Raw genomic sequence first — 25337 nt, forward strand, 5'->3', positions numbered from 1 at the left:
TCAGCTTGTGTTTCTTCCAGTCCAGCGTTTCTCATGATGTACTCTGCATAGAAGTTAAATAAGCAGGGTGACAATATACAGTCTTGACGTACTCCTTTTCCTATTTGGAACCAGTCTGTTGTTCCATGTCCAGTTCCAACTGTTGCTTCCTGACCTGCATACAGATTTCTCAAGAGGCAGGTCAGGTGGTCTGGTATTCCTATCTCTTGAAGAATTTTCCACAGTTTATTGTGATCCACACAGTCAAAGGCTTTGGCATGGTCAATAAAGCAGAAATAGGTGTTTTTCTGAAACTCTCTTGCTTTTTCGATGATCCAGCAGATGTTGGCAATTTGATCTCTGGTTCCTCTGCCTTTTCTAAAACCAGCTTGAACATCAGGAAGTTCACGGTTCACATATTGCTGAAGCCTGGCTTGGAGAATTTTGAGCACCACTTTACTAGCATATGAGATGAGTGCAATTGTGTGGTAGTTTGAGCATTCTTTGGCATTGCCTTTCTTAGGGATTGGAATGAAAACTGACCTTTTCCAGTCCTGTGGCCACTGCTGAGTTTTGCAAATTTGCTGGCATATTGACTGCAGCACTTTCACAGCATCATCGTTCAGGATTTGAAATAGCTCAACTGGAATTCCATCACCTCCACTAGCTTTGTTTGTAGTGATGCTTTCTCAGGTTTATAATTCAGTATTATAGTCACCATGTTGTACATTTTGTACATGACTTTTTGTATGTTTACAATTTTAAAAAAATTTATGGAAATATAGTTGATTTACAGTGGTTGGTTTCAGGTGTATAGCAGGGTGATTCAGAGTGATGTGTGTGTTTGTATGGATGTGTCCATGTGTGTGTATATATATATTCTTTTTTAGATTCTTTTCCATTATAAGTTATTACCAAATATTGAGTATGGTTCTCTCTGCTATACAGTAGGTCCTTGTTGGTTATCTATTTTATATAGACTTAACTTATCTTATACTCCTTCCTTGGTGGCTCAGACAGTAAAGAATCTGCTTGCAACGCAGGAGACCTGAGTTCAACCCCTGGGTGGGGGAAGATCTCCTGGAGAAGGGGATGGCAACTCACTCCAGTATTCTTGCCTGGGAAATCCAGTTATTTTATAATTGAAAGTTTGTAACTTTTGACCCCGTGACTTTTGACCCAGCTCACCCTCTGCTTTTTAATCAGTGATTAGTCTGCTCACAGTTAATGTAGTAGTTGATATGGTTGAATTTTGCCTGTCATGCTCTTTGTTTACAGGGTGTCTCATATCCTTCATGTTCCTTTGTACCTCCTTTGCTGCCTTCCTGTGTGTTAAGTACTATATAAAATTCGTATACAAGTTTTACTTAGTATAGTTACATAGTTAGGATTTGTATATTAGTGTACAAATTTAGTATACAATTTTAATTTCTCTGTTGTTATTTTTAGATGTTTTTTGAAGGTTTTGTGTGTGTGTGTTGCTCTGGGAAATACAATATGAAGGGTTTTTTTTCCAGTATGAACTTTGAACATATCAGAATCTAATTAATACTGAATTCATTCTGATAAAATATTGCAAATTTATTCCAATATAGCTCCATTTTCTCCCACTTTCTTATTACTGTCATCATCAAATGCATTAGATTATATCTGTGATCATCTGAGAATATAGTATTACAATTATTGCTTTAAATAATCTTACTTTTTAAAAATGAAATGAAGAATATAGAAAAAGTGTTGTATTTTGTATACACTGTTTTTTATATGCACCCACATATTTACCATTTCTGGTGTTTTTCTTTTCTTGCTGTGAATTTTGGTTACTGTCTGGTATTGTTTCCTTTTATTACATAGGATGTGTTTTCGTATTTCTTCCTATCTTGTCTAGTAGCCGCAGATTCTGTTTATCTGAAAATGTTTCCATTTCTCCTACATTTGTGAAAAATAGTTTCACAGGATATAGAATTCTTGACTGACAGTTTTTTCATGTTAGCACCCTGAATATGTCACCCTATTGCCTTCTGACTTTCATCCTTTCTGATGAGAAGTGAGAAATGTACCTGTTCGTTGTGCTGCTATTCTCCTACATGTGATGAGTCATTTTTCTCTTGAAGCTTTCAAAATTCTTTCTTTGTCCTTGGATTTTGGAAGTCTCACTACGTTGTGTCTAGATTTGATGCTCTTTAAATTTATCCTATTTGAGGTTTATTGAGTTTCATTGATAAGTAGGATCTAATTTTAAAATTAAATATGGGAGATTTTTGGCCATAGTGTTTTTCTGCTGCTTTCTCTCCTTCCCTTTCCATCTCTCATTACAAATATGCCGGTGCATCTGATATCTTTCTCCAGCTCTCTGAGGCTGTCTTCATTTTTCTTCAGTCTTTCATTCTCTGTGTTCTTCTGATTGGATAGTCTCTATCTTGATCTCTCTTCAATAGAGCAGAATCCAAACTTATCACAATATATTATCTAAAATGTTCCCTGATGCTTTTTTTCATATCTTCTTTTTAATTCTACAGTTTCTGTTTGGTTCTTTTGTACAGTTTCTGTGAGATTCCTATTGAGTCATTGTCTTTAATTTTCTGAACATATTTATAAAACCTACTTTTGAAGACTCTGCTAATATATCATCTCTTTCAGTTTCTACCTACTATACTTTTATTCTGGGTAAGAATCACGCTTTTTTACTTTATTACATGTCTAGTAATTTTTGGTTAAAAACTAGATGTTTGAGATAATGTATTATAGCAAGTCTGTTTTCTTTCTTTCTTTTTTTTGAGAATTGTTGTATTTCCTTTAGTAACTTGCCCTGGGAGCTCAGATGGTAAAGAATCTGCCTGCAATGCAGGAGATCCTGGGTTCAATCTCTGGGTCGGGAAGATCCCCTGGAGAAGGGATGGCAACCCACTCCAGTATTGTTCCCTGGAGAATTCCATGGACACACATGGAGTCACAAAGAGTCGGACATGACTGAGCAACTGACACTTTCACTGTGCAACCACCGATTTCTCTGCTTAGTTTTTGTTTGCTCTTTTATTAATTTTTAATAAATAAAGTCATGCAGACTTAGTGGTCAGCCAGTGACTTAGGCAGAGGTTGTACTCAAACATCTTAATCCAGAAAGGCCTTAGACTAATCTGTGGGTGGAGTTGGGTAACACATACAAAGTTGATGTCATTTTCCAGGTCATCCTTTAGTTTTTGCTCTTTACCAGACTCTCTTGGGTCTTTCCCACCAAATCACATAGTTTCCCACTTAAGCAAAAATTTATGGAGAGTTTATTTCAGTCTTTTTATGGCTCTCTATTTTACAGGATCTCCCTGTTAAACTCCTGCCTATATACTGCCACTCACCTCAGACAGGACTGCATCTTAGGCTTCCAGAATTGTAGGGTTTTCTTATTCTTTCTTCATTGAGTTCACCACTCTTAGCTAACACAGTCACAGGTTTTTACTCACTGGTCCACAACCAGTCTGCCCCTCTGGCAACAAACAGCACTGTTTCCATGACCAACCATACACTAGAAAAACTCATTTCACCAATCCTTACCTGAAGTTCTAGCAATTTTCCAACAGTGCTCATTTCTTAATTGTTTTCTGCATTTGGTCCATTTCCAGTACCTTGAAATGGTAGTCTTTGACAATCTTGTACAGGTTGTCTTTATACAAGTCTTTTTTCAGAGAAGAATCACCAACCTCTTCATACTGCCATAACTAGAAATCCTAATTCTCTGTTTATTTAACTTTATTGCTCCTATCTTCTATATACCTGTTTAATTTTCCCTTAATTGGTCAAAGACTGAAAATGATATTTTAGTCTTCTGCACTTGAGTTTTTAATCAGTTGATCGTTTCAAGCAGTTTTGCAATGAACATTTGTGTTCTATTAAAATAATATCATTTTTTTGTGTATAAAAATAGAGAATCCCCATGGACAGAGGATCCTGGCAGGCTACAGTCCAAGAGTTGGATTCAGCTAAGCGACTAAGCACAGCACACACCAAAATGTGTCATTTTGCCTAGTTTAACACCTTAAATGTTCTAATTTTTTCACCCATGCTGGTTGTTTCCTTGGATTTTCCTGATGTTACTTCAAACTGAATTTAAATAATAGTGGCACAAGAATTCATCTATGTGAGGGATCCCCAAGACCACACCCAGATTTGGTTTGGCGATTCACTAGAAAGACTCAAGTGTGTGTACAAGTATGACCAGTCGCTCAGTTGTACCCGACTCTTTGCAACCCCATGGACTGTAGCCCACCAGGCTCCTCTGTCCATGGGATATTCCAGGCAGGAATACTGCCCTTTCTTCCTCCAGGGCATCTTCCTAACCCAGATATCAAACCTGTATCTCCTGCATTGGCAGGTGGATTTATTACCACTGAGCCACCTGGGAAGCCCCAGAAAAACTCAAGAGTACTTGGCAAATAGTTGTATTCATGGCCATGGCTTATCATAGAAAAGGATACAAAGCAAAATAAGCAAAGGGGAAAATCAGTTCAGTTCAGTCACTCAGTTGTGTCCGACTCTTTGCAACCCCATGGACTGTAGCACGCCAGGCCTCCCTGTCCATCACCAACTCCTGGAGTTTACTCAAACTCATGTCCATGGAGTTGGTGATGCCATCCAACCATCTCATTCTCTGTCATCCCCTTCTCCTCCTGCCTTCAATCTTTCCCAGCATCAGGGTCTTTTCAAATGAGTCAGTTCTTCACATCAGGTGGCCAAAGTATTGGAGTTTCAGCTTCATCGTCAGTCCTTCCAGTGAATATTCAGGACTGATTTCCTTTAGGATGGACTGGTTGGATCTCCTTGCAGTCCAAGGGACTCTCAAGAGTCTTCTCCAGCACCACAGTTCAAAAGCATCAATTCTTCGGTGCTCAGCTTTTTTATAATCCAACTCTCACATCCATACATGACTGCTGGAAAAACTATAGCTTTGACTAGACAGACCTTTGTTGGCAAAGTAATGTCTCTGCTTTTTAATATGCTGTCTAGGTTGGTTATAACTTTTCTTCCAAAGACCAAGTGTCTTTTAATGGTGGCTGCAGTCACCATCTGCAATGATTTTGGAGCCCAAGAAAATAAAGTCTGACACTGTTTTCACTGTTTCCCCATCTATTTGTCATGAAGTGATGGGACCAGATGCCATGATCTTCATTTTCTGAATGTTGAGCTTTAAGCAAACCTTTTCACTCTCCTCTTGCACTTTCATCAAGAGGCTCTTTAGTTCTTATTACTTTCTGCCATAAGGGTGGTGTCATCTGCATATCTAAGGTTATTGATATTTCTCCCAGCAGTCTTGATTCCAGCTTGTGCTTCATCCAGCCAGGCGTTTCTCATGATATACTCTGCATACTCTTTTCCCTACTTGGGACCAGTCTGTTGTTCCGTGTCCAGTTCTAACTATTGCTTCCTGACCTGCATACAGGTTTCTCAAGAGGCGGGTCAGGTGGTCTGGAATTCTAAGAACTTTCCAGAGTTTGTGGTGGTCCATACAGTCAAAGGCTTTGGTATAGTCAATAAAGAAGATGTTTTTCTGGAACTCTCTTGCTTTTTCGATGATCCAAGGGAAAAGTACATGGGGCCAAAGTCTAGAGGAAAACAAGTGTAAGCTTCCAAGAGTCCCCTCTGTATGGTGTCACACAGGACTTGCAGAATTCCTTTAGCAGCAAGTTGTAATCGCACTTATGAAATGTTGTCTACCAGGGAAACTCATTACTCAATGCCCAAGGTTTTTATAGGGGACTGCTTATGTAGGCACCTTTGCCTGGCTTATACAAGAATTGGAAAGCTGGTAACCACATTGTTTGCACAAACAATCTGGGTACAGTTAACCACCTTTCTTAGTATGGCAGCAGTGGGAACACTCTCTCACTGTTCAGGCTCCCAGAAGTCAACCTTGTAGGCGACCCTTTCTAAGGATAGCAGTCTGAAGCCTAGTAAATCTTTTCTGCTTAGCAACCTTGTCTTTTTTTCATTTGAAATATTCCTAGTGCTTCATTCATGAGTATAATGACCAAGTTTCTTTTGTTGACCTTTTTAATAAGTATTTTCCTCCTAGTTTGGTAGATATATGGTTTCATTCATTTATCAAATTAAGGATCACCATTTATAATTTTGTTGTTTGTTTCAAAAGTGTTTTAATTGATCTTCTAAACCTAAAATAAAGTATTAATACATAACTTTTTTGGAAACTTTAATAGACAGCAGTACTGTACTTTCTCCACTTTGAGGTACATGCTTGGAGCAGTTCTGTACGTGGGAGTTTTTTGTGTCCTAAGTACCATAATGTCTTTTTGTTTCTTTTTTTTAGCTCGATTACGTGGTGTTCATGATGGTCTCTTCACTGGACAAATAGATGCTGTGGATACTCTTAATGCTACTTATAGAGTAACGTTTGATAGGGCAGGGCTTGGAACTCATACTATCCCTGACTATGAAGTTCTTGTGAGTATTTATTTCACAATACATATTTGGTTTATGCCTATAAAATATGTTTTGTAGAGTTTTCTTAGGGGTTGTATTTATGATAGAAATCAAGATTTCAAGTCTTAAAGGAAGAGATCTTTAGGGGTTCCCAGCCCTGCCTCCTGAACTCCTGGAGCAGAACTCTAATTTTCTTCTACATTTTCCAGAATCTAGCATCTCTCTGCCTTCCTTACACCAAATTATAGTGTGACGCAACTGATCAGTTGTTTTTATAAAACAACTGAAACAAGTTTTCCAGTTTACAAAAAGGAGTTGTTTTGTAAAACAACTTTGAAAGTTGAAGTAACATCTTGTACTTTGAAATATATATATTTTTATATGTTCCTATTTTATCCTTAGAATATACAAGGTGGATGTTAATAACCTCCACTTTTCGTAAGGTGAAACTGAGACATAAGTACATTAGGTAATTTATTCAAGGCTTTCAAGATGGATTCTTGCCAGGTTAAGTCTTGAATCCAGGTCTTTTGAACTTCTGATATAGTCCATTAAACTATTGAACCATTATTTCATGATCATGCTTAATTTAGCAAGGTAATGGAAATTATATACTTTCCTAATAAGTTAAAATATAAAGAGTAAATGTAACTCTGATAGTTTTTTTAATGAGTAAAAACTTTTTGAAAAAAAAATTGTTTGCCTCTAAGTATAATGGAAATTTAACTGTTTACATTAATCCCCCTGCTTCTTCATTCCTTTGTTATAAACTTGATTTTTAAGGATTCTGAACTTACAATTAAAAATCAGAATTTCTTTATCTCCTTAGTATAAAAATAGAAGACTGTTTTTCTGCTCCATACTTTTAAAAAAACTGTGACTCTGCTTATTCTAAGAGTTTCCTTATCAAACATACTTTAGAGAGGAGTAGGAAAGACAATTTGGACTAAATATAGAGCAAGGTATATCAATCTTATTTTTTTCATTAAAGAATGAAATCTTTAAACCTCCCATTTCAAAAGAGAAAAATTACTCTTCTGTTGCATTAATGTAATTTCCTTTATGAGATAACCAAAACATCTCTCCCTGGCCAGATAAGAATTGCCTTTAATTACAGTGGGTAATATTCAAATAGTCTTTAACACAGAGACAGCCAAGGGTGGCCATAGATCACTTTTCTTTCTTTCATAGATCACTTTCTTCTTTTTGTGGGTTCAACATCTTAGTAGCCAAGTAATATTCATACTCTGATTTAAGTTCTAGCCCTTTGATCTTTGTAGTTAATATATTTTATGATAAATCATAATAAACTAGTGTACATTTAATGCTAAAATAGAATTTTTATAAAGCTAAAATGATTGGTAAAGTTCTTCAAGTTTTGGGGTCTGTTCTCTTTTCCCAAAGAGTAATGAGCCTCATGAGACGATGCCAATTGCTGCCTTTGGACAAAAACAGCGGCCTTCTCGATTTTTTATGACTCCACCACGGTTACATTATACTCCTCCTCTCCAGTCACCGATTACAGTAAGTTATATTTTTTAAATGTCACCAGTAATTTAAATGATTATTTTGAATGTAAACTATGTCCTTATGAAATATACATTGATTGATTGTAGTAACTTTAGGTGGTGCCCGCATTATTTGGAGTTGTCAGATGTTAAATAAAAAGCTAATAAAGTAAATAAAATAGTTGCTTCAGCTTGGAAATATTTTCCTTTTCATAGGATTTCTAATAGAATATTAATTATAATAGAATTTGCTCTTTATTCAAAATTTTATGATAGTTCCTACTTTGTAGCTCAAAGAACTGTATTCAATATCCTGTGATAAACCATAATGAAATAGAACATTTAAAAATGTAACATATATGTAGAAAGGAATCACTTTGCTGCCCAATAGAAGTTAGCACAGCATTGTAAATCAACTATACTTCAATAAAATAAAGTTTTAAAAAATTAAAATGCTTCCTTTTGAAAGGTCCGTGGTTAAATGGTTCCCTTTTATTCCTATAGGATAATGATCCCTTATTAGGACAGTCACCTTGGAGAAGTAAAATTTCTGGCTCTGACACTGAAACATTAGGTGGTTTTCCAGTAGAATTCCTTATCCAAGTGGTAAGAATTGCTCTGAATATTTTGCTCATTTGTTAAAAAAAAAATTCAATATCTTTTGTGTTATTAAAGTTGAAAATTTTTCTAGGACCAAATATTTTTACACTTTTTAAAATCATTGTGTTTTAAAAACTGTTATTTCCAACAAAGCTTGAAATTAAGTTATAACAGCCAAAAAAGACTTAGAGGTCTATTTTTGTTGGGCTTTTCTTGGGTTTGGTTCTTATTATTTTGCAATGTTAAGGACTCTAGCATAAGTGTTCTAGCATACACTCTATGAAATTGAATGGTTAGCTGTTAATAAATTGTATAAATATAAATGTTTTTATTTAGTAACCTCAGTAATCCTGCCATTATCAGTCACCTCAAAACTTATGGTGTGTTGGCCAGCTCTCCGGTTAGGAGGAACTTTAGTTTTTTTCTGTGACTACAAATAGCTATTCATTTGCTAAGTACTTAATGATTAGACACAAACAAATCTAAAGCTAAAGCAGAAACAAATAGCAATTATTATATAGAACAGTTTTCTTGAATTAGCCTAACTCTTAAGGTTGAATAAATTATTTAGTTTGAATCATAGTCTAATGATGTTTGATTTGTTTCTTTTCTTTTCCTCTTCTTTTTCCTTTTTGAAAATAAAGCTGTTTGGCTTGGGATAGATAAAGTCTTTATAAATAAAAATGTTTATAACATAAGCCATTAAAATATTCAGTGTTACCTTTTACAATTAATGTTATTTTGAAGAAAAGTCTTGTCACTTGTATGTATATGTATGGCATTTCTTATTCCTTAGTTATATGTTGTTAATTATCCTTGAACTACAGAATTATACCTTTTAACTTTCAAAGGTAGATATTTTTATATGAAAAATTTTAAATATGAAAAAAGCCAAGGCTTATCATTTCACAACTAGGGTACTTGTTTTTTAAAGACGTTCTTTCTTTTATTAAATACTGGAAGTAAAAACAAAGCTGATATGTCATATTTGGGCAAGGGGTAGAGGGAAATGGGGAAGGAGGGTGAAGAGGAAGAGGAGTGGGGAGCAAAAGATCCACCAGCAGAGGGAGTCAGAAGCTAAATACCAATACACCACTTCTAAAGGATTGATGTTTTTATTGCTGCTTAGATGTTTTGGTTGCAGTGCTTAATTTTAACTTCAAAATCTATGTGTAATGCCTAGTTGAAACACTGCTTTCATTATTTTAAGCTTTCTAGCAGGTAAAAATAAAAGCCCTTTTATGTACTTGTCTTTTGTAATATCTAAAGTTTTATGAAACTCAGGTTTGCTCTTGTCGAGCTGTAAGATACATTTTTGTCTTTGTCTGGTATTGTTTTTTCTTATGACAAAATAAACATCATTTTTTGCTAGTTTCATAATTCATAGTTCGCAATGAATTTTTTTTCTTGGGGTTAGGGATTTTGAGGAATCTAAAAAGACTGACCGACCCTCTCTAAGAGAGGACTCAGTTTTGAAAAGAATGAGAAAGAAACAGCATGATTTTCTATCAAAAACTAACAAGAAACACAAAACTGAAAGATAAACTAAAAATGGGAGAAAGATGTTGCCTTCATCCATTTTTTACTGTTTCTTACTCAGTAGAATCACACAAATTTCCATAAAACCCAACAACTAAAGACAGGAGACCAGTCCAGAGCTCTGGGCCTACTAAAAAGGGTCAGTGTGAACAAGTATATAACATATCTTACCAGGCCCTCCCTCTACCTGTATCAACTTAGGTCAGTTTTTTTATTTTTATTTTTTTAATTATCAAAAATTTAGTACATATGAAAGCAGACAGTTGTATAATGTATCTCTCTGAACCCATTATCTAGCTATAGCAGTTATCAAAAACTCCTGGCCATTTCTATTTCATATATACTTCTACCCTCTTTCTCTCTTTTGAGAAATTAAACATCATATCATTTATCTGTAAATATTTTGTTATGTATCTTTAAGTGGTAAGGGCCCTTTTTTAAAAAAAGAGACATAACTGTAATATTATTATTACATCTAAAAACATGTCTATTAAAAACATATCTTAATATCATCACATATCCAGTCAGCATTCCAGTTGTCTAGTTGGCTCTTAAATATTGGCTCTTCTTTTCTCCCATTAACCTCTTTGTTGAATAAACTGTATTATTTGTCCATAGAGTCTCCCACTGTCTGGATTTTGCTGACTGAATCTTTGTAATAACATCCAGTATACTCTTCTGTCTTTGTACTTCATGTAAATTGCTCATTGAATATAAAGGTTTGATTTGATTTGGGTTTTTTATTTGATTGGTATAGTTTGTATATGACTACTTTTATGCATACTTTTGTATTCTGATAGGATGTGTAGTAGTAGTGCTCAGCCATGTGCAACTCTTTGCGACCATGGACTATAGTCCACCAGGCTCCTCTGTCCATGGAATTTTCCAGGCAGGAATACTGGAGTGGGTTGTCATTTCCTACTCCAGGGATCTTCCCAAAGCGGCAATCAAGCATACATCTCTTGTGTCTCCTGCATTGGCAGGCGGTTTCTTTACCACTAGCTCCACCTGGAAAGCTCTGATAGGATACCCCTATTTTTTATCTCTTTTTAAATATAATGTTAGCTGCTACAAATTATCAATGCCTAGATCCATTCATTCATTAGGATTGCAAAAATGGTGCCATTCTTGTTCTTTATTTATTAGCTGAAATCATTCTGCAAGGAAAAACTTCCCCAAATCTATTATTTGGTTACCTAATGGCATAGTTTGTATAGGAAAGGCAGGATAAATGCTTGATTTTTTTGGCTTTGTTTTCCAGTTCATGAGTTTGGTTACTAGTGTTCTCCAACAGTGGTTAATTTTGTTTAAGTATCGGTCTGAATGCATGGATTTTAACATATTTGTGCTTCAATTAATTATAGTTATTATTCTGATTGGTCTACATGTTGTTCCAGTGAAAGCTTATTCAGGTTGACTTCTTATTCGTTTTGATGTACCTGCTTACAGTGGATTTTAAAATATCTTCCTCTCAGCCAGTCAGATTTCTAAAATAGTGTCTGTGCTATATTTATATTGAAACACATCTGCTAAAATATCTTAGTGGAAACTTACAAGTTTGATGTCTACCTGGTATATTTAAGTGCCTCTCTTTATTCCAAAACATCTCTTTTTCATTGTCTGTAGACCAGACTATCAAAAATTCTCATGATTAAAAAGGAACATATCAAGAAATTAAGGGAAATGAACACAGAAGCAGAAAAACTGGTAAGGATATTTTTTTGTTTACTTGTCTCGTTTTCAAATGGTGGGGGCTTCTATATTTAAGGGTTGAAAATACTTTATGAAAGAAAACCTAGAGATAACTGTTATTTTAAAATCCTGATTTACTCTCCCTATGTTTTATTATACTGAACACATGCTTAATTAGCAGTACAGAACAGTTCATTACCCTGGACCTCCTTATGTCATTGAATAGGATTAATGGATATATATTAGATTCTTAGACAGTTTACATGAGTGTAGAATTCCTAGCATTGGTGCTTCTGACTAAGGAAATCATATTAGCAGAGGTTATTCAAATGGTTCAGAATAAATAAATCAGGAAATATGTAGGCTGGTATCTTTAGTTATCTTGACAAAGCTTATATCCTATTTTATCAATCCAGTGAGTACAAAATATGAAAGTCAATTTAATTCATAGGAGAGAATTATCAGAATTTTTTAAGATGTAGAAAATATTCACTAAGAAAGTTTTTTAATCATACTGAAAGTCATAGTTATGATTTTATAGGATGGTGAATGGTTTTTATCTCAAATACCATCTCCAACTGATTAGAAATGGTTGCTAGAAAGTATGAAAGAAAAGGAGAGCTCAGTGACTAGACTTGGCGGCAAAGGGCTTTAGCTAATTACCAGTGTCTGTCATGAGTACAAGAATAGGGAGTTGTCATAACATTAATCACCTCTTGCATGGAATGGTGTGAGGGGTAGGTGTGAATAAACAGCTGGACAAGTAGATACAGAATTGAATGAAGAACAGTCTTCTTGTAGGTGTTTTTTTAAAAAATCTGAACATGACTTTGAATTATCCAATTCAAACCCATCATTTTTATGGAATTGAAAACTGAAGACCAAAGATGTCGAGGGATTTTGACCTAAGATTTTGCTGCTATTTAGTAGTACAGATACCAAAACAGACTTCTTGGTTCCAGTTTAACTCAAGTAGGCATGTTATAAAATTAATATTGTCAGATACACAGACTATCAAAGATCGAAAAAAATTAGGCATAACGTATTGCTGTTGTATATCCTGAACATAATAATATTAATGTGCTTGCTTCTTTGCTACTGGACTCTCGTTCTTATCTTGGTTTCCATTAGTTCTACTTCTGCCCTTTATTCTATGGTTTTTCAATGTTCACCCGCTGCATTTCCTCTGATCATATCATCTTTTCCATCTTGAGAAAAGTGTTTTAAGTTCTTCAGTTGTGTCCGACTGTTTGTGACCCCATGAACTGTAGCCCACCAGGCTCCTCTGTCCATAGAATTCTCCAGGCAAGAATACTGGAGTGGGTTGCCATTCCCTTCTCCAGGAGATCTTCCCAACCCAGGAATCGAACCTGGATCTCCTGCATTACAGGAAGATTCTTTACCATCTGAGCCACTAGGGAAGCCATTTCATCTTCATGCGTAATCAAATTATTTTACTTTCATACCACTAACTAGGACTTTTCCCTGTAGCTGGGTTTCACACCTTAAAGTATTAGATTTGACTCAGCCGAATTAATGTTACCTACTTTTAAATAAAGGCCTATTTTGATGTTGGCTTGGCTTCTTGGCATGTGGAAACTCTGCACAAATCTAATTTTCTTGATAGACTTTATAATTTTATTTATGATTAGAAATAATTTCCATTATAAAAATACAAATATTGTGAAACTAGTATATGGTATAAATATTTTTTATGCTTAGCATATGGATTTCTTCTTCCATGCATTTACTTTCATATTTTGTTTTGTTTTTTGAAGTATAGTTGATTTATGGTATTGTCTTAGTTTCAGGTATACAGCATACTAATTTAGTGGTTTTGTCAGATTATATTCCATGATAGGTTATTATAAGATACTGGGTATAATTCCCAGTGCTATTCAGTATATTCTTGTTGTTTATCTATTTTGTATGTAATAGTTTCTATCTGTTAATCCCATACCCCTAATTTATCCCTCTCTATTTTCCTCTCTCCTTTGGTAACCACTAGTTTGTTTTCTCTGTGAGTCTGTTTCTTTCTGCTTACACATTCATTTGCATTGCTTTTTAGATTCCACATATAAGTGATATGCAGTATTTTCCTTCCTCTGTCTGACTTATTTCACTAAGCATAACATTCTCTGGGTCTGTCCACATTGCTGCTGATGGTTTTATTTCATTCTTTTTTATGACTAAGTAATACTTCATTTGTGTGTGTGCAGGTGTGCGTGTGTGCCGTGTCTTCATAAACGAATCTGTTGCTGGGCACTTGGGTTGTTTCCATTGTCTTGGCTATTTTAAATTGTGCTGCTATGAATATTGGGGTACATGTATCTTTTTGAATGAGTGTTGTCATTTTTCCCGGATATATACCCAGAAGTGAAATTGCTGGATCCTATATATTTTTAGCTTTTTGAGGAACCTCCATAGTGTTCTCAGTAGTGACTATACCAATTTACATTACCAGCCATGTACAAGGGTTCCCTTTTCTCCACACCCTGACATTTGTTTTCTGTAGACTTTTTGATTATAGCCATTTTGACTGGTGTGATGTGATACCTAATTGTGGTTTTCATTTGCATTTCACTAATAATGGTGATGTTGAGCATCTTTTCATGTGCCTATTAGCCACCTGCATGTCCTTTTTGGAGAAGTGTCTATTCAAGTTTTTTGCCCATTTTTGGATTGAATTGTTTGTCTGTTTGGTTTCTTAGAGTTATATGAGCTGTTTACGTATTTTGGATATGAACCCTTGTCAGCCTCAAGTTTTTTTCTTTTGTTGATAGTTTCCTTAGCTATCTAAAAGTTTTAAGTTTAATTAGGCCCCATTTGTTTATTTTTGCTTTTATTTATTTTGCCTTAGGAGACTGATCCAAGAAAATATTGCTGCCAATTTCTGTCAGAGTATTCTGCCTCTGTCCTAAGAGTGTTATGGTTTCAGGGCTTACATTTAGGTCTTTAAACCATTTTGAAGGGGTTTTTTATTTGGTTGGGTTTGGTTTGGTTTTTTGTATAGAAAGTGGCAGGGTCAAAATGTATGAGCATTTTAAAGATTTAATTGTACTCCTAACTTAAGATGGTAGGCTGGACATGTGTTTTCTTGTCGCTTACAATTTCCACATAAAATAAGTACGAAAAAAAAGTAAATAGAATATATGGAAACAGATTGTTTAACAATGTATGAAAGGGTTTGTTTGTTTGTTTTTTTACATTTTCCGACGTGTTGGATGAAATTAAAACCTTGGCTAAAAGAGGCTGCATGTTGGAACCCTGAAGAGACTCCAGGCCAAGAGTTGCAAATATGATAGAGGAATGCAGAAGTGAGATGCTATACTTTAAAAGGAATTGATTTAATTTCTGTTTTCACATTTCCGATCTTCATCCGAGTGACAGAATGTAAATGTGGCTTTTACCCAAGTTAAAAGGAGAGAAAGAAACTGACACTCCCCTAAAGAATTTGAACATACTGTTTGGAAAAAGTTAATGTGCTTCTGCTTTTGGTAATGGTAGGCTAGATAATTTGGATTAGTCTTCCTAATCCAAATAGTTAAGAACAGCTATTTCCTCTGGAATAAAATGTAAAAACAAGCCAAAGACACTGGAGCATTAATAAGGTATTTAAGAATTTTAGGGATAGGATCTAGGAAAAGAATTAAACACAGAAGGAGGATTCTGGCAGTTAGGATTCCTTTTTCCTTAGGGGCTTATGCAAATTTCAGAAAAGATGGCTGAGAAACCGAGTGGTGTTCTCAAAGGGCTTAGAAGAGTGGGGAGGACAAAAATTAGAGTCCAGAGAACCAGCAAGGGTTGAGAGAAATTGGCAAATTCCTTCCATGTTCTGGATTGGACCCCAAAAAGGCTGCATTGGCCCAGCTTCAGATTATTTTATCTCTGAAATTGAACTAAGTTGATCATGGAGTTTCCCAGGTGGTACTAGTGGTAAAGAACTCTCCTGCCAGTGCAGGAGCCATAAGAGATGTGGGTTTGATACCTGGGTTGGGAAGATCCCCTGGAGGAGGGCATGGCAACCCACTCTAGTATTCTTGCCTGGAGAATCCCATGGACAGAGGAGCCTGGCAGGCTACTGTCCACTGGGTCTCAAAGAGTCAGACACAAGTAAAGCAACTTAACACACACAGGCCCCAAAGCAGCCATCCAGAAGTAAGTAGTCCTCTTAGGGGAATATAATATCATACTAGACCTGAAATTATTTCTACAGTTATTAACATACAGTATCTAATACTCAATTTTAAATCCCAGAAACAGTAGGAGACATGATAACACTAACGAAAAACACAAGAAAATATGAACAGAGGGCAGATTAAGGAGAATGTTATTTTTAGACATAAATTTTGAATGCTTATTTTGTTTAACGAGGTGAGACAAAACAGAATTTTAGAAGAGAACTAGAAACAACAACAAAAATGACCTAATGAAAACTCAGGAAATAAACTACAGTAATCAAAATTAAGAATTCAATTGGTAGATATAACACAGCAGATTAGGAACAGCTGAAGAGAGAGCTAGTATTTGAGAACAGATCAGAATGTCCAGAATTAAGCATGGAAAGATGGATAGAAAGTACAGAAGAGAAGAATAAGAAATAAGGGATATAGTGAGGAGTCTAACATGTCTAATAGGGTAGCAGAAGGAGAAGAGAAAGAAAAATGAGACAAAAGGAGAGAGAATTTTTGAGAGATAATAACTGAGAATTTTTCAGAACTCTCAAAATTCAACAGGCTACAAATCCAAGGCCCCCATAAATCATAAGGTAAATAAAAAGATAATGACTCCAAAACACAGCGTAGTAAAACTGCTGAAAGCCAGACACAAAGTGGGAGGTATTTAAAGTACCCAGAGTAGGATGGAGAGGGGGAAGTACTTTCAAAAACAGTAACAGTTCGTTTGACAGCTGACTTCTCCACAGAAAACACAGAGGACATAAGTGAATGGAATGACATCTTTATAGGGCTGAAACAAAATTACTGCCAACCTAGATTTCTATATCCAGTGAAAATTTCGTAAGGGTAAAGTTAATACAAGGACATTTGCAGGCAAGTTATAGAATTTGTTACCAGAGTATCTGTACTAAAGGAAATAATACAGGTTTTCTTCAAGCGGGGGCGGGGGGGGGGGGGTGGAGGGAACAACTTGTTTAAGACACTTAAAAGTTTCAAAAAGGAATGAAAAACAACAAAAAGAATGAATATGTGCATTAGTCTAAGTGTCACCGTATAAAATAATAAAATTGTATCTTGCGGCATTTAAAATATAAAGGTTTAAAAATACAGTGCAACATTTGTTGATTAGGGTAAGGAGTGTGTATTCCACATAGATTTTGAAAAATGAAGAATGTACATTTTACTTTCTAAGGCACCTATTCAAATAATGGTAAAAGATTAATAACTACCAAGCTTATCAGGGGGAGTTGCATGAGGGAATGGAACAATTAAGTGTTCACTCAGTCCAAGAGAAGGCAACAAAGGAAAGGAAAAAATGACACCAAACAAGTGGGACACGTAGAAGGAAAATAGTGAGATGGTAGATTTAAATCTAAACATTTTGATAAATAGCACTGAGTATAAGTGGACTAAATTTCTTAAATAAAAAACAAAGATTGCCAGACTGGATGAAAAATAAAACCCAGTTCCTACCATATGATTCAGCAGTTCCACTCCTGGGTATATATTTGAAGAAAACAGAAACACTAATTCAAAAAGATACATGCATTTCAGTGTTCATAGCAGCATTATTTACAGTAGCCAAGATATGGAAGCAACCTAAGTGTCCATCAACAGATGAATGGATAAAGAAGATATAGTCTGTATATATGTGTGTACATGTATATACACACATGCATGCATACATGCTTACACACACACACTCAGTGGGCTATTACTCATCCATAAAAACAGAAATGCTGCTGTTTTCAGTAACATGGATCGACCTAGAGGGTATTATGCTTAGTGAAAGAAGTTAGAGAAAGATGAATACTACTCTGTGTTATTACTTAAATGTGGAATCTAGAAAATAAACATGGATATAACAAAACAGAAACAGACTCACAGATATAAAGAACTCGTGGTTACCAGTGGGAAAAGGGTAAGGGGATGGGCAAGATAGGGGATTTAGAGTTACAAGCTACTTCTATGTATAAATGGACTTCCCTGGTGGCTCAGACGGTAAAGCGTCTGTCTACAATGCGGGAGACCTGGGTTCAATCCCTGAGTTGGGAAGATTCCCTGGAGAAGGAAATGGCAACCCACTCCAGTACTCTTGCCTGGAAAATCCCTTGGACGGAGGAGCTTGGTGCAGGCTACTGTCCATGGGGTCACAAAGAGTCAGGTGCGACTGAGCGACTTCACTTTCACTTTTCACTATGTATAAAACAAATAAGCGACAAGGATACTACACAAAGAAATTCTTAATATTGGAGAGTAATTAGCCTCTAATTAAAAGAAATAAATTAAAAAAATAAAATTAAATAAATTTAAATTTTTAAAAAATTTAAAAAAAGAAATTCTTTGTACTACACAAGGACATTTAGCCATTATTTTGTAATAACTTTAAGTGAAGTATAATCTATAAAAAAAAATTGAATCACTGTGTTGTATACCTGAAACTGATATATTAGTTTAAATAGTTGTAAATCAACTACAACTTTAAAAAAAATCCAACCTATGATTCTTGAAAGAGACACATTTAATATAAAAAAATCCAGGGTAAAATCATTAATGTATGAAAAGATAAACAATACAATTATTTATTTATGGCTATGCTGGGTCTTTGTTGCTTTGCGGGCTTTTCTCTAGTTGTGGTGCACGGGCTTCTCATTGCAGTGGCTTCTCTTGTTGCAGAGCAGGGCTCTAGGGTGGGTGGGCTCAGTAGCTGTGGCACATGGGCCTAGTTGCTCAGTGGCAGGGATCATCCCAGATTAGGGATCAAATCCATGCATCCTGCATTGGCAGGTGGATTCTTTATCATTGAGCCACCAGGGAAACCCCAGCAATACAAATTTTAAAATAACAACAGAAAAGCATGTAACTATATTCAGTTCAGTTCAGTCACTCAGTCGTGTCCAACTCTTTGCAACCCCGTGAATCGCAGCACACCAGGCCTCCCTGTCCATCGCCAACTCCCGGAGTTCACTCAAACTTATATCCATCGAGTTGGTGATGCCATCCATCCATCTCATCCTCTGTCGTCCCCTTTTCCTCCTGCCACCAATCCCTCCCAGCATCAGAGTCTTTTCCAATGAGTCAACTCTTCACATGAGGTGGCCAAAGTACTGGAGTTTCAGCTTTAGCATCATTCCTTCCAAAGAACACCCAGGGTAACTATATTAGTATCTGATAATTAAATGTAGGGCAACAGATATACTGGTATTACTGGATATAGAGAGAGATGCTTTCTAATGAAGAAAACTTTAATTCACCATATCTTACCGGATGTAAAGAGGTGTGATTCTTAATGATGAAAGGTATAGTTTCAAAATAATAACTTGAAAGTTATATGTACTTAATAACATGGCATCCAAATATATAAAGCAAAAACTGGCAAAACTCAAAGGAAAAGTACAAATCCACTGTTGTAACAACACAGTTTCCATAGCCCTCTTAGTAACTAATAAAACAAATAGTCAAAAATCAGTTAGAGGAAAAAAAAAAAATCAGAGGGCTTCCCTGATGGCTCAGTGGTAAAGGATCCACCTGCCAATGCAGGAGACACGGGTTCCATCCCCAGTCCAGGAAGATCCCACATGCCACAGAGCAACTAAGCCCGTGTGCCGCACTACCGAGCCTGTGCTCTGGAGCCCAGGGGCTGCAACTGCTGAAGCCTGCGGGCCCTAGAGCCTGTGTTCTGTAACAAGAGAAGCCACCACAGTGAGAAGCCCATGCACTGCACTTCTCTCTTACCACTAGAGAAAAAGCCTGTGTAGCATTGAAGACCCAGAGCAGTCAAAACTAAGTTAGTTAATTAATAAAAATTTTTTAAAAATCAGAATATATACTTGAAAGACACAGTTAACAAATGATTTCATTAGCATACGGAGACAGTTACACCTCTCAACTGTAGGATACTTATTATTTTCAAGCCTGCATGGAATATTTACAAAAATTAATTGTACACTGGTCTTAGATCAGATTTCAACAAATTGCAAAATGATTAAAATTGTCCAAAGTAAGTTCTCTGACCACAGTACAGATAAATTTAGAAGTTAATAACTAAAGGATCAGTTCAGTTCAGTCACTCAGTTGTGTCTGACTCTTTGCGACCCCATGGACTGCAGCACACCAGGCATCCCTGTCCATCACCAACTCCCAGAGCTTGCTCAGACTCATGTCCATTGAGTTAGTGATGCCATCCAATCATCTCATCCTCTGTCGTCCCCTTCTCCTCCTGCCTTCGGTCTTTCCCAACATCAGGGTCTTTTCCAATGAGTCAGTTCTTAACTAAAAGATACCAAGAATAAAACTCATGCTTGAAGATTAAAGAATACAATGCTAAATAAACCATAAAGCAAAGAATGAGTTATCAGAGACCAGAAAATGTTTTTAATTTAGTAGTATTGAAAATTATATACATCAAAATGTTATTATGCAGCCACACCTATTTTAGAATAAAAGGCATGTTTAAATTGAAGATGGACTGAAAAAAATTAGTGAGTTACATCTATCTCAGTAAGTTAGAATAAGAACAACAAATTAAATCCAGAGAGAAAAGTAATGAAATAGAAAACAAATCTAAAATAGACATGATCAACAGAGTAAAAGTTCAGCCCTTTGAAAGACCTAATAAAATTGATAATCCTGAAAATGCTAATCAGGAAAGATACAGCTTACTGCTATTAAGAAAGAGGGTGGTCCAGTGGTGGGGAATCAGCCTGCCAAGGCAGGAGACACGAGTTCTGTCCCTTGCCTGTGTGCCACAACTGCAAAGCCTGCACTCTAGAGCCTGAGAGCAGCAACAAGAGAAGCCTGCACAGTGAGAAGTCCAGGCACTACAACACAGAGTAGCCCCAACTAGGAAAAGCCCATAAGCAGCAATGAAGGTCCAGCGCAGCCATAAAAAGAAAGAAAGAGGGAACATCGCTATAAAACCTACAGACATGAAAAAGATCTTGAGAGGATACTGAAGGATTGAATTTGTGTGCTTCAAATTCATAAGTTGATGCCCTAAGCCACAGTGTAACTATATTTAGAAATAGGGCCTTTAAGGAGATAATTTAGGTTAAATGAGGCAATAAAGTTGGGACCCAAATCAGTAAGACTGGTGTCCTTACAAGAAGAGGAAGAGACCCCAAGAGGTCTCTCCATGTATGCACAGAAGGAAGGCCATCTGAGGACACAACGAGAAGGCAGCTATCTGCAAGCCAGATAAAGTTCTAAAGTTCTATTTAGAAACCATCCCTGACAGCACCTTGATCTTGAACTTACAACCTTCATAACTACAAAAAAAATTTATTGCTATTTTTTAAGCCACCAGTCGTGGTATCCTGTTATAGCATGCCAAGCGGACTAATACAGTTCATAAACAGCTTCCTGTAAATATTTTTGAAAATTGAAATGAAGGAGGCAAATTCTTAGAAAAATACTTGTCAACACTGATATGGGAAAAAAGTCTGAATAGTCCCATCACTGCCTTATAAATGAATCTATAATGTAAACTTGACCACAAAGAACCTACACCACTAGATGAATTCTTCCATACCAATGAATTCAACTAAATATTTACCATTACCATCACCTTGCAAAAACTTTTTTTAGAGAACAGGAGAAAAACTAGGAACATTTTCCAATTCCTTTTTGTAATTCTTGAATAAGTTGATATTAAAACCTAACAAAGATATTACAAAAGAAGTAACTACTAGCCAATATCATTTATGAATATAGGTGAAAGAATCCTAAACAAAGTATTAACAAATGGGAATGTTTCCAAGGTACATCATGCCAACCAGTAGATTTATTTCAGGAATGCAAAGGTAGTTTAACATTCAGAAATAAATAAGTGGAGTCTTAGCCACAGAAGAAGATGATGGTCCACAGACAGATTACAAAAATAGAATATAAAACATGTAAGCTAAAATGACCTAAATATCCAGAAGCTCCTCCATTAGGTAGATTTACAAGAAAACTTAATATGAAAAGAGTTATTTCCAATGGGGTGGCAGATTCACAGAACATACTAATGTTAAGCAAAATGTCAGAATTCATATTAGCTTTAAAACATTACTTCAGATTCTTTTCCTGTTTAGGTTGTTGTATAATATTGAGCAGAGTTCACTGTGCTATACAGTGGGTCCTTATTGGTTATCCATTTTAATTATAGCAGTGTATACGTGTCAATCCAAAAGAGATACATGTATATGTATAACTGAACCACTTTCCTCCACACATGAAATTATCACAACCAACTATATATATTGTTAACCAACTATATTACAATATAAGATAAAAGGTTAAAAAAAGCTAGGAAATCTAATGATGTCCAAAGAAAATATGAAACTTCTGCAGGCATTTATATAAGAAATAGCAGTTGATTTTAGGGGCTATCCAGCTTCCTGTCTTGGTTATTATGGTGCAAAAATCTCAAACATTTAATAAAGTTATTCCAGCTGGTGAACATAACATGTTCTTTCGTTGGTAATAAAATATTTAAAACATGTATACTCATTATGTTTTCAGACAGCAGGAGGACAATGTGCCCCTATTTTTTTTCTCATGTCAAGGACTGTCATTTAAGCATAAACCTGGAATTCAGTTCTATAGGATAAGATCAAGGTATGAAGTATCAGACTGCTTCAGAATAAAACTGTTCCCCAAAGAAGAAGAAGCATAAATCACATACTAGCCTGGCGAAAGAGTTGAAATTTAAATTGTTCAGTGTAGCGGGTATAAGGAATGCTATTGCAAATCCTGTTGCTTTTTGAAGAGTTGCTAACTGCTAGTAGTATAAAACAGAGAAGGCGATGGCAACCCACTCCAGTACTCTTGCCTGGAAAATCCCATGGACGGAGGAGCCTGGTGGACTGCAGTCCATGGGGTCGCTGAGTTGGGCACGACTGAGCGACTTCACTTTCACTTTTCACTCTCATGCATTGGAGAAGGAAATGGTAGCCCACTCCAGTGTTCTTGCCTGGAGAGTCCCAGGTACCGGGGAGCCTGGTGGGCTGCCGTCTATGGGGTCGCACAGAGTCGGACACGACTGAAGTGACGCAGCAGCAGCAGCAGCAGCAGTAGTATAAAAAGTATATTCAAGGTTATTTGATCCTTGTACTCATTAAAAACAAATGGTGGAGAGAGATGGATTTCTATTCACAGTAGGTCCTGTGTATAACATGTGTCATGCATGGTAATTGTTTGGTCTTTGTTTAATAAACCATACCCTTCAATTTAAGTGGAATCATCAAAAAGGAAATAGTATGGTATGTGATGGCTCAGATGGTAAGGAATCTGCCTGCAGTGCAGGAGACCCAGGTTTGATCCCTGGGTTGGGAAGATCCCCTGGAGAAGGGAATGGCAGCCCACTCCAGTTTTCTTGCCTGGAGAATGCCATGGACAGAGGAGCCTGGTGGGCTACAGTCCCTGGGGTCGCAAAGAGTCCGACATGACTGAGCTACTAACACTTACTTACATGATTTGAGATTAGTTTTAAAAAGTAAATAAAACATGAAAATTATCTTCAGAGACTGCCATTTCTATTATATTGATATAAGTACAGTGCTTTGCTGCTGCTGCTGCCGAGTTGCTTCAGTCGTGTCCGACTCTGTGCGACCCCATAGACGGCGGCCCATCAGGCTCCTCCATCCCTGGGATTTTCCAGGCAAGAGTACTGGAGTGGGGTGCCATTGCCTTCTCCGACAGTGCCTTATAGAGGTAGTAAAAATCAAATTATATCCATTAATCATAACATACCTATTATTTATTCTGTTTCGTATATCACTTGTGAGTTGAAATTTTGTCGAATATTTCAGGGACAAATACAAATTATTCAATTAGTTTAATTCCTTCTTTACAGAAGGAAGAATCCTAAGTATTATAAGGAGATTTTATTTTTAATATATCCAGAACTGTTATTTTTTAATATCTTCAGAGGTATAACAGTTCTTTCATTTTTATGGATTACAGATTTTCTTGGTATGCATTTTTTCCTAATTTTCTGTGATACATCAGGTTAGTGTCATTGAACTAATTTAATGTTTATGTTAAACCCAAATGATTTTCACACTGGGTGATTTTATGGAGAAAAGGAAAGATATACCCATTTGAATGCAGAGTTCCAAAGAATACCAAGGAGAGATAAGAAAGCCTTCCTCTGTGATCAGTGCAAAGAAACAGAGGAAGACAATAGCATGGAAAAGACTAGAGATCTCTTCCAAGAAAATTAGAGATACCAAGGGAACATTTCATGCAAAGATGGGCTCAATAAAGGACAGAAATGGTATGGACCTAACAGAAGCACAAGATACTAAGAACAGGTGGCAAGAATACACAGAAGAACTATACAAAAAAGATCTTCATGACCCAGATAAGCACAATGTTGTGATCACTCACCTAGAGCCAGACATCCTGGAATGTGAAGTCAAGTGGGCCTTAGGAAGCATTACTACAGATAAAACTAGTGGAGGTGATGGAATTCCAATTGAGCTATTTCAAATCCTAAAAGATGATGCTGTAAAAGTGCTGCACTCGATATGCCAGCAAATTTGCAAAATTCAGCAGTGGCCACAGGACTGGAAAAGGTCAGTTTTCATTCCAATCTCAAAGAAGGGCAATGCCAAATAATTTCAAACTACTCCACAATTGCACTCATCTCACATGCTAGGAAAGTAATACTCAAAATTCTCCAAGCCAGGCTTTAATAGTAGGTGAACCATCAACTTCCAGATGTTCAAGTTAAATATAGAAAAGGCAGAGGAACCAGAGATCAAATTGCCAACATCCACTAAATCATAGAAAAAGCAAGAGAATTCCAGAAAAACATCTTGCTTCATTGACTACGCCAAAGCCTTTGACTGTGTAGATCCAACAAACTGTGGAAAATTCTTAAAGAGATGGAAATACCAGACCACCTTACCTACCTTCTGAGAAATCTGTATGCAGGTCAAGAAGCAACAGTTAGAACCAGACGTGGAATCTTTAAATGACATCCCTTCCCTTGTCTCCCTGTTACATTGTTTCCCTTCCTCCTCTTTCACTGCATCAGATCTCATGGTGGAGGAATTCTGATGCAGTCTACCTTCAGATCCTGCATGCTTACCACTTATTGGCTGTGGTACATGGACCTCAGATTCCTCCATATGTAATGTGGGGATAATTATAGTATCCTTCTTGGGATGGTTGTAAGGATTCTGTGAGATTCTCTTAAACACTTAGAACAGTACCTGGTACATTATTAATAGTGTGTGCTGTTGAGCAAAACATTTAACTTTCCTGGGCCTCAGTTTTCTCATCTGTAAAATGACATGGCTGAACAAGATGATTGCCAGGTTTCTGTTAGCTCCAACAATTAAAACACTGTGATTGGTTATTAGTGCAAGTAGTTTACCCTACCAGTCTAGGCACACTTTTCTTTCTTAATTGTACTTGTTTC

At 36.3% G+C, this 25337-nt stretch overlaps 1 protein-coding gene across 1 annotated transcript in view; it reads left to right on the plus strand.

Annotated features, from left to right (window-relative positions):
- The window catches only part of LIN9 (lin-9 DREAM MuvB core complex component), an 87346-nt gene that overhangs the window by 50830 nt on the left and 11179 nt on the right, over positions 1–25337 (plus strand). Inside the window, exons 8-11 of the mRNA XM_005906293.2 lie at positions 6296–6429; positions 7813–7932; positions 8421–8522; positions 11682–11762. Of these exons, the coding sequence (XP_005906355.2) occupies positions 6296–6429; positions 7813–7932; positions 8421–8522; positions 11682–11762 (437 nt within the window). The remainder of the gene's footprint in view (positions 1–6295; positions 6430–7812; positions 7933–8420; positions 8523–11681; positions 11763–25337) is intronic.

This window comes from Bos mutus, chromosome 16 (genome assembly GCF_027580195.1).
Source record: "Bos mutus isolate GX-2022 chromosome 16, NWIPB_WYAK_1.1, whole genome shotgun sequence".
Lineage (NCBI taxonomy): Eukaryota > Metazoa > Chordata > Mammalia > Artiodactyla > Bovidae > Bos > Bos mutus.